This window comes from Porites lutea, chromosome 8 (assembly GCF_958299795.1).
Source record: "Porites lutea chromosome 8, jaPorLute2.1, whole genome shotgun sequence".
NCBI classification, from domain to species: domain Eukaryota; kingdom Metazoa; phylum Cnidaria; class Anthozoa; order Scleractinia; family Poritidae; genus Porites; species Porites lutea.
This window is the reverse complement of record NC_133208.1, coordinates 25,291,342-25,301,528: the sequence shown is the minus strand read 5'-3', so window position 1 is coordinate 25,301,528 and position 10,187 is coordinate 25,291,342. Positions and strand designations below refer to the sequence as shown.

The 10,187-nt window shown below is 39.2% G+C and overlaps 2 protein-coding genes across 2 annotated transcripts in view; both read right to left on the bottom strand.

Annotated features, from left to right (window-relative positions):
• LOC140945411 (uncharacterized) overlaps nucleotides 1-10,187 on the bottom strand; it is a 249,903-nt gene that overhangs the window by 103,133 nt on the left and 136,583 nt on the right. The gene's annotated exons all lie outside the window — the stretch shown is intronic.
• On the bottom strand, nucleotides 895-9,598 carry LOC140946780 (exostosin-3-like). Its single transcript, XM_073395890.1, has 5 exons — nucleotides 6,984-9,598; nucleotides 5,860-5,987; nucleotides 4,884-5,028; nucleotides 3,945-4,073; nucleotides 895-3,309 (listed from the first exon to the last, which is right to left on the bottom strand). Exons 1-5 carry the CDS (start codon nucleotides 9,054-9,056, stop codon nucleotides 3,100-3,102), a joined length of 2,685 nt encoding a protein of 894 aa, XP_073251991.1. The 5' UTR covers nucleotides 9,057-9,598; the 3' UTR covers nucleotides 895-3,099.

Sequence of the window (10,187 nt, the reverse complement as noted above, 5' to 3'; positions counted from 1 at the left end):
CGTGGAGTGAATTGTTCGCCACCCTTTTTCTATAGGAGGGTCACCCCCTTAGGTGGGCCAATTTTTCTCTATATGATATGCACGCCCAGCCTCAATGGAGACAGTCGGAGCTTGCGCGAGCGCCGCTGTTCTTGGGGCGGGCAAAGACCCCGGGGGTTATACTCCCCTACATAAGCCATTTAGGTATGTGCCGCCCCAAAGCCGTAGGGTTAATGCACCGCTTTGGTCTGAAAAAAGGGTACAAACTTTGTCCATTTTGATCTGGAACTGGGTACGGGTTTCGAGGGAGCTACGGACGTATCTGAACGCATTTATCGTTTCAATTCCAAAAGAGTAAGAAAGAAAGAGAAATATGCGAATTCGAAATTGATTTTAAGAAATCTTTTTCGGTTGCTGTCCTTGATGACGTAATTTCATAGAGGTCATGTCTGAAAACGGGTGTGAAAAATGGCATTTTGTTGGTCTAATAGGGTGAGGATTTGGACAACCGAGCGGCACACCCCCACCACTAATTCCAAGGAGTACCCCCGGGGGCAAAAAGGTCAACATTTTTGCTGAGGGGTTGACTCTCTTTCCTGATACAACTTGCTTCATATAAACGGGGCCTGAAAGGCAAGCACGTCGTTATTGTGGCCAATAAAGTGGATCACGAGGTTATTATTGGTAATTAATAATGACCTCCTATTCCACCTCAGTGACTAGCCTGTATACAGAACCCCCCTCGCTCAGTAAAAATCCGATTTTTACTGAGGGGAGGTGGGGGGATCTGTACACAGGCCAAGCGTTTTAGACATTTGATGTAGATAAAAGCCGCAGATCTTCATGCGTTCGCTGAAGTGGTCCTTTAAGGAAACCTTAAGTTGTAAACAAAGTCCATGTAGTGTACACATTGGGTTTGGATAAATAGGTTTTATTTTCAGTTCAAAACAACAACTCTTTTTGATGATTCACGTTTCCATGGCACTCATAAAAAAGGAACTTTATAGAAAGATAGGACTTACTTAGAGTAAACTTCAAAGTAAATTTTCAAATATCAGCAGTAAAGAAATCTATAATGAACAATAAAACCCAACAGATACATCTTGTATATATTTTTTCTATATGAATATATACAAAATAATAATTTACAATTTGTGTATATATAAATTGAAAATTCTTACATCTCTTAGCACGAGGGTGCAAACTCAACATGCCAATAAAATACTTTAAACTCATCTTCAATCTATCATCTCATTTATGTACTACTGTATATAATAGTACTGTATAGTATCATGTATATGTTAAATATTTTACAAATATATATCATAGTAAAAACGTAAGCGCAATATTTAAAATAAACATAGAAAATTGGTGGAACCTTTTTATCTGCCAAAAGCGAGTTTTATCAGCATAAAAAAAAATTGAAAAGCATATATTTCCATAGCCTGCGAGGAACGTTCCGCCTGGAAGAAAACGGCGAAACGTTCCTAGGGGCGAGGAGCGAGAACTAGACGGCTGTTTTCGCAAGCTGATATTCCCTTATATTATAAAAAAACAAATGTTATCCCCCCCCCCCAAAAAAAAAAAAGAGCTAATACTTTCAGCAAAAGAAAGCTACTTTTACAAGGGGGAACTAGACAAGAATTCAGACAAGTGATTTTGATGAAATTAAACAAATAGCATGGCTTCTTCATTTCACTCCCAGCTGCTTTTAATTTCTGCCTTGCTGACAAATGCAACTTGTAGCAAATATTGATTTTGTTATGTCATATAGCATAACTTGCAGTAAACACGACATTCTTTTTTGGTGCTAGCATTGAAAAATTCTTGAGGTTGGGTGTACAATACACTAGAGGAGATATTTTCGGATTCAAAAATGATTCCGGATTTACTGCACTTAGGGTGTTCGGATTCACCGGCCTTTACATACAGTACTATCAGCAAATCATCCGAGAATCCGAGGACATTCATTGATTCGGATATAAAGTACCTTCACTTTAGATTCCGGATTCAAAATCTCGGGAGACGGGACGAAAACTGGACGTTTTCTTTTCCTTTTTTTCAAATTTACTACGAGTGTGTGTGTGAAAACGGAAAAACGAATCTGGAACAAGCTCCTCTGGTGTAAAGCTAGCCTCAAACGGGGAACCAAGGAAAGTTGAAATATATACATGTATAGTACAGATATGGAAGATAGATGTTTGAACTATGGCTATAGGTCCACTCGAGTCAAGTGAAATTCTTTGCAGCTAGCCTGCGCCGGTTAGATTTTTTTGATTAGTTTTTACAGAGCGCGCGAAGGGCGGGCGCGCGTCCTCGAAATTTAACACTTCGCCAAGTGTAAAAAACCGGCGCTTGCCGGCTACGCCTAAAAGCGAGCTCTCCTTATCTGAACACTTGAAACAGGCCATTTAGGGGGCGAAAACTAAAGCAAAAAAAAAATTAATCAATACTTTTAAATTATACTTTCTTCTTACCCTCACTGACTTATTTAGCGACATTTTTGAAGGATGAGCAAAACTTTGGTTTTCACACTTGAAAGCGATGCCAGGATTATATATTGAAGGTATTTTAAAACCCTTTCACTGCACGTCTGAATGATTGAGTCTCGTACGTTTGTTCTAACTTTTGAGTCTGAGGATGAAATCCTGTGATGTGACCATTCAAAAGAAGCCTCTTTAGTACTAAATAAATAGTACCATGTCAAAGTACTACCCACATGTAGCAATAACGTTTGAGTCTGTGGATATAATTCTATGGTGTTACCATTCAAATGAAACCTCTTCAGCAGTACTTTCACATGGCACTATTTATTTAGTAAGTAGTACTAAGTTTTGAGTCTGTGGATGACATCCTATGGTGTGACCATTCAAATGAAAGCTACTGAGCAGCACTTTCCTGTGGTGCTGTTTATTATGCTGTAAAAGGTGGTTCTTACTTTGAAGTCTGTGGATGAAATGCTATGGTGTGACCGTTCAAATTAAACCTCTTTTGCACTTTCACATAGTTCTATTTGTCTTTCAATATTTCACAAAATAAAATTTAGAAATTTTGTTGAATTCTGACTTTGGCCACCTTTGGCAGTGAAAGAGAAAATCGTTAGAGCTGTCAATACACTGATTACACATATTTAAAGCATTTTGACTTATCGCTCGGCAGCCTGGTTTTAAACAGAACGGAATCTGCCCTAAACTGCGTTCTCAACAGCGGCATGTAACCATACACTCTGACAAAAAAGTTGATACACTCGCTGCGTTCCTCGAAGTGCGTCTTGTCCTCCCAAAGGGAAACAGGACAGTTTGGACAAGAGAATGTCCAACGTGAAGTTACCTGAAAAAAAGAAAAAAAAAAACGGGATTGAAAAGGTGTTTAGAGTGAAAGTCGGGGAGGGGGGAGGACTCCCACTTGAAAATGACGGAGACACTCGTCGTTCCGCTCAGGGGTAGAAATTGCAGATTTTGGTCTGTTTGGTCTCACTTCAGTACGGTTTTGAGGATGGAAAGCCAATATTTTTATCTATAAAGGTATCGTTTAGGGTTGTGGGTAAGAAAAAATCTATATAAATACTAGCAATAACCAAAGGTTAAGGAGTGTGGACGAGCAAACGCTCTAGCTCTAACGCTGTGTTTTGCGAAAATTTCATTGGATAGGTGACGCGCATGCTCAGATAACGAGCGATAAAAGGTCCTTTAAAAAGGGACTAACGTGCGTGATGATCAGATTACGTTCAGACATTCCATTCTTTCTTAGTGGAAGTCCGGATGCACATTCAAGGCCACATACTTTTTCAAGTTATCTGCTGACAAGTTGATAATACAATTTCTTTTTCTCAACTTTTAAGTCAAAGGTATTTACTTTTGATTTCAACGGCTAGATGTTTATTGCTCCAGCTAATTTTAATGGTTAGTATCTAACTGTAGCCCCGCTTCTAGGCTTTCCTAAATTTTTGTGTTGGTTAGTAATACCTTGATGGGAGGTTTGCGCGTGATATGGGAAACCAAGAAATTCATGGCAATATCTTCACAATTCATGTACTCATCTACTTTGTCTCTGATTACTTGTGGCATCCAGTGAAAGTATAGATATGCAAAGTACTGTACAAAGGAGAGAAAAAAAAACAGTAAAACCTTTACAATCTGTAATACCTTCTTTAGCCAATTTTAGGCTTTCAGGAAGTGGGGACAGCGCAATGGGCAGGATTTCTTTCTGATCTCCATTTTGCATCACTATCTACTATCTTCATATCTGAAACTGGTTATTATTTCATGTAAATGCAAAAGTCGTTTTGGAATTTAAATAGATAGTGCAATGAAGTAAAAAAAAACTACAAACTATAATATGTTGCTGGTAAGGGTTTCATCAAAACCTGGGACCTGGGTACCAAGCCAAATGCGAAACTAAAGTTCTCTTGGGTCATTTAAGACCCAACCAACAGGCTTCCGCTAGGGCTTCTGTTGGGTAACAACCCATATTTTTCCAATGATTTGTTTCTCCAAGCTCCATAATGCTCACAGGAAATTTTAGTTCACTGTGGTATTATACTTTTAGAGTGGAAAGAGTTCATTAAAACAATAGACTAAACCAATGACCAGCTTACAAGGAGTTGGGGGGAAGGGGGGGGGGGGGAGAGGGTGGAAGTTTTTCAAAATGATAATTACCAACTGCACCCTTCACACTATGGCTGTCTTCTTTAACCCACTAATAAAAGTGATCACTATTTAATTTCTCCTTTAAGTAACTGACACAATGCTAGATGAAACATAAAGGTAGTGACAAGAAAGGAGATGAACAGCAAGTGAGAAAGGTCTTGATTGTCCTAGAGGACATTACTTCATGATCATGAACAAGAGATCTACCTGTAGATTTATATTTGAGAGACTCTTCTTAAGTATTAAAGCTCTTACCTTATGGTAGAAAGCAGCACCAGTCAGAATCATGGAGAGTTCACAGGAATACTCTGAGCTATACAACCACTGATTGTTCTCTGTATCCCATGCATGGAATCGGCCAGGAAATCCCACAATACGATCTCTATTTTCCCTCCAGACCCTGTATTAAGACAAAATTTCAAAAGTGCTTGTGTTTTTAAAGACCTGTCATTCATGCACAGATCAGTATCTTACAGGTCAAATTTGTCCAGGTTAATTTCATTTATTTAACCTCAATAAAAAGTTAAACAAGCCCAGAAAGATATAATCTTATTAGCCAACATAAATCTGGTAACTTCTTAAACAAAACACAGTCCTTAGAAGGCTTAAACATACTTACTTTACTTTATGTGCCATATAAAAGGCATTCAATGCAAAAAATGAAAGTAGGAACATGACTAGAAAAAGACAGGAAAAAAATTCTTATGCCCAGGTGTGAACTAGCTTGTACCTATCCATTGGCTTAATGACCTCAGAAACCTTTACCAGTCAGACAAGAAAATGACAACATGAGACATTTCAAAAAATTAATATTCAATAAACTTAACACTATGTCATGAAGATCACCCAAGTTCATTCTTGGAAACCAATTCAACATGATGCTGTTTGAAAAGAATCACTTCTCTCAAACAAAGTTTGAAACACAAACAGTGAAAATGAAACCAGCGAAGTTACTCATAGAAGTTACTAATCTTTTGAAGAAAAATGAAACCAATTTAGCTTCAAAAAAATCTTCTCATCACGCAGTGGCCAAACAACAGGATGTGGTATCATTAAAGACCATTTCTATGACAAACCATCCAGGTAATTTTGCATGTTCATAACTTGTTTGGAGTTGAAATAAGCAAAAGGTCGAGCTAGAATAGGCACTGCCTTGCAGCCTGACAAATTACACAGACTTACATGATATGGACAGCAGCTTGATAAAAGTGAGAACACAAACTGTACATACCTATAGGCCAAAAGTATTTCATCATGTCGCATTTCCACGTCATCATCGATAGCAAAAATAGCATCAGTTTCAATGACATCATATGGTATGAAGCGGTTATTTAAACTGTTCTTCGCTACTTTCACCACCTGTTGAAAATAATAAACTTAGTATGTGTCATCAAAATGCTGGCCTGTTCCAGGCACTCAGACTGTGGGGATTAAGGCACAAAAAAGATGCGAGCAGAAAAACAGTGAGGAGGAGGAGGGGGGTAGAAAGCATGCCCATAGTACATTTTAACAAAAACTTGTTCCAGAGATACTGCTTGTTCCAGAATCTTGTATACCCTATGCAGGGGTTTCAAAACAAGCCAGTGACTGCGACAGTTCCACCGGCTACTTGACTGTATGTCGGCAGCTACTGACTGGTCATAACAATCGGCTCGTAACAAAACAATCTCTATTGTCACAGCCGCCTACTTTTCCAGAGTCGGCCGCTAAAACATTTTGAAACCCCTGCTCTGATTGATTTATTTTGACAGCTCTTGTCAACACTCGGAGATCCAATACCTTGACTGAAAATGTGATGTAACAGCAATGAGTTCATCCTGTCATCTTTTGCAATAGATGGCAAGGATGCCAGACATGGATTGAAATTTAAAAAAGTTGGGCCAATTTTTTCATGTTTTAATGCTATGACTGCAATCTTCATTTTTCTACTGCTACTTCAAAAGTTAACGTCAGCCCTGGAGCTTTTAGTAAAGGGCTAGGAGGTGGTGCTCCTATGGCTACAACGAGCTCAACCCCACGCAACTTTGAGAAAAAGAAGATCATAGAACATAAAGAACTTCCAGAGTAACTTTTCAATTTCTGCCTACAAATTGCAAATACCAGGCAACTTGAAATCTCAGTGATGGCCCCGCTAACAACTTTCATTTACATCAGTACCTTTACTCACAGAAGTACCAGCCACCTGAAACAACCTTATCACAGAACACTAACTTACAATACTTCTAAAAGTTTCTTCTTTTTCACAATCCTACATTTTAAAACCATGAACTACCTGTGGGCAATCATAAAAGTTATGCATGTAAGCTTGTATTATCTGACAATGTAAATAAAGACGTAACATGCTTCACCACTTACATGAACAGGGACACCAATATCTGGCCACCTAAGAGACAAGGAAGGTGGCTCAGGGCTGTTCCACACAACAACCACTTTATTAAGGTACTGTAACCCAACAAGACGCTGAATAGATTCTATGAGAACCAATTCTCTCTGATATGTCAAGATGACAACAGTAAATTGCTCAACTGGATAATTTCCACCCAAAGCTTTGCTGAACTCAACTCCAGCCCCACCAGCACCTTCGCCAATGAGTTCAAATCCTTTACTAGAATTCCTAAAAGGTGCAGAGGAAGGGAAAACAGGGTCAAATGGCGAGCTTGGGTACATCTCAAAGGAACCTGGTGGTGAATTCCAAAATTTGTATCTATCCACAACAGTCGTTGTAAAATTCCTAACAAAGGCTGGAGATTCTAGAGGCAGTCCAATCACTGCATCTGGATCTGGTGAACTTGTCACAGGTATTCTAGCATCACTAAACACAGAAGACGTTGGAGAGGATGGTACAGGGTGAGCAGGAATTGAAAGACGTGTCCTTATAGTGGCTAACATTGTTTTTAAAATAGCATTAGTTGTTGACAGGTATGTTTCCCAAAGAAATCTACCCTGCCAACGTAATTGAAGTATGTCTTCATTTGTGATTGTCCGAAGTAAGACATTTAATTCAGGAACACGAGCTGGTGCAAGGATAATCACAGCCTTGTGCCAGTCAATCATGTCATCGAAAGGAAGCACTGCTCTACTTGAAAGTATTACTGGTATGGCACCACATTGCAAAGCTTCAAGAAGCCGTATATGACAATTATCCCAATTAGAGTTCTTGCCATGTGAGCCCGCAATTAAAGTAAATGTTGATTGATGGAGAACTTTTGTTCTATTTTCATGTGATCCCCATAGCAACCATTCATCTTCTTCACTTGAGTTAAAGCTTCCAGGCTTCAATAAATATAACTCCATAAAGAAATCTTTGGCCTCCCTGGAAAGCTCATTTAATTGATCACGTAGAACTGCCATTGCTTTTGTGACATGATCAGTATGCATGGCTTGAAAACTCAACAAGTATTTTCTTCTTGCCGGGAGCTGAAGAGAGGCACGACTCCAAGCATCTCCCTTTGGAGGCCCATTTGAAGGTGGCAATACTATGTCAAAGCCAGGGCGAAAAATAACGCCATCAGGGAATGTTGACTGTGCAATTAATGCAAGTCCAGTGTTAATATCCGAGGATGGAAAATTAGAAGAGTGGTTGCTTGCTTTAATTGTTAAATATAAAATTAAATGATTTCTACCATTTCCTCCCCAGTAAGGCAGAGAGTGCAAATCAGATTGAAATTCAGAGTTACTTTTACGTTCCAAAATTCCTTCTGTCAATCCAACAATAACTATATACAGGCAGGCTTTCGCTGGCTCTGAAATAAAATAATGACTTTCCTTCAACAACTGCGAAATTATCATAGTGTCAGAGTCAAACATTCGCTGACCCAAAGGGCGCTCATACACGTAAACAGGGAATCCTGAATCAAAAGAACACCTTGAAAAGTCAAAACAGTTGTGTAACTGGCAGTTTGACAAGATTCTCTGATCTGGAAGTGGACTTACTTCACTTTCAGAAGGAACTGTAAGTCTCTGAGGCAATTTCAATTGTGGCAATTCTGGACAGTCATTGGCTCGCACTTTGGCAAGTTTAATTAGTTCTAATTCCCTTTTAGCTCGAACCACATCTGAATGATAATGCTCTGCTTGAATTCGCGTTCCATCCGCCTTTTTCGCAAAAGTGGATATTTCTGTCAGAAGTCTGTTCTTTTTTCCTTCCAGCTCTCTCAACTCGTTTGTCAGAGAAAGCTTAATTCTTTGAAGTTCATCAACTTGATATTTCAGATCATCAATGTTATCTAACAACAAGTCGAATTTGCCAGCAGGTCTGTCTAATTTCGATCGCGTTTGAAAGTGGTCCATTGGAGTTCTTTCAGAAGGCACAGTATGTTTTCCTAAATAGTAATGAGTTACTAACGGCACAAAGAGCGCAAATACCAGAACAGACACAACCAGTCTGCCAAGCGACGAGTCCTTCAGCTTATACATCAATATATGCATTGTGCCGAAACGTTATCTTCTTCTTCGAAGAAGGAAACTATTTTTGACGACAAAAGGAAGAAATAATGCTTCTTGAAAGGAAGGTGCTTGCCGTAAAATGATCCACTGTTCGAGGGAAATTTAATATTCCGGAAACATCAATGTCTGTTCTTTAAAGATAATTTACTGAATGAATCGACCCAATCTGTAGCGACGACAGTACCAATCGTGAGTCCTTTCAGTAGAATACTGTTAAATACAACTCTATTCCTTTTCGCTTGAAATGTCGTCGAAAGGAGTTTTTCAAACGATGAAAAATCCATATGGCATGCCATCAAAATCATTCCCACCGCGAAAATGAAATTTAAGCCGGGCCGGCAAATGCATCCACACGTTTTCGTTTCCACTTCTTACTTGAGAAAAATTATGTCAATTCATTGCCAAGTTCAATTCATATTTTGTTAGATTTAGAGGCCACTTGTCCAAGGCTTGGACGAGAAAACAACGGTAAAAGACCACCAACAAAAACAGCTAAACTTTTCAAAATAGCGCGACGGATGGAAGACGTGATCTGATGCGTCGAGAAAGACTGGAACGGGTGACATTAGATACCGGAAGTAAAATAAGATACGGAACCGGAAATACAGTACAGCACAATGGAGTTGCATAGGTAAATTGTCCTTTAACATTTCACAGCAGTCAAAGGAGAGTACGGCTTGCTTGCTACTTTTAGTGTTGAAAGGCTTTTAATTTACTAAAAGTTTAGAAAGTTTACTAAGAAAGTTATCAGTGTTTGAAAACTGAAACTGATGTTATGGTCGGCTCCACTTAATTTTATTCGGGCGCGAGCCTGTTTCAACCAAACGATGCTTAGTACTTCAACAAAAGTGAAAAGATAGTACTTGTCCATGTTTCCTCTTTCGCCCCACCCGGATTTCGGGATTCGGGAAATTTTTGCATGTAGAATCCGGAATCCTGAGCCTTGGAATCCGGAATACAGCTGTAGGAATCGGGAATCCCAACAACAATTGGAATCCGGGATCCAAGTTCCACTGAAAAAGATTTCGAATCCAGTAGCTGGAGTCCGCAATCCAAGGCGTGGGACTGTCTTGGATTATTTTCTTGGATTCCCTTTCATAGGGTGACTTCTTA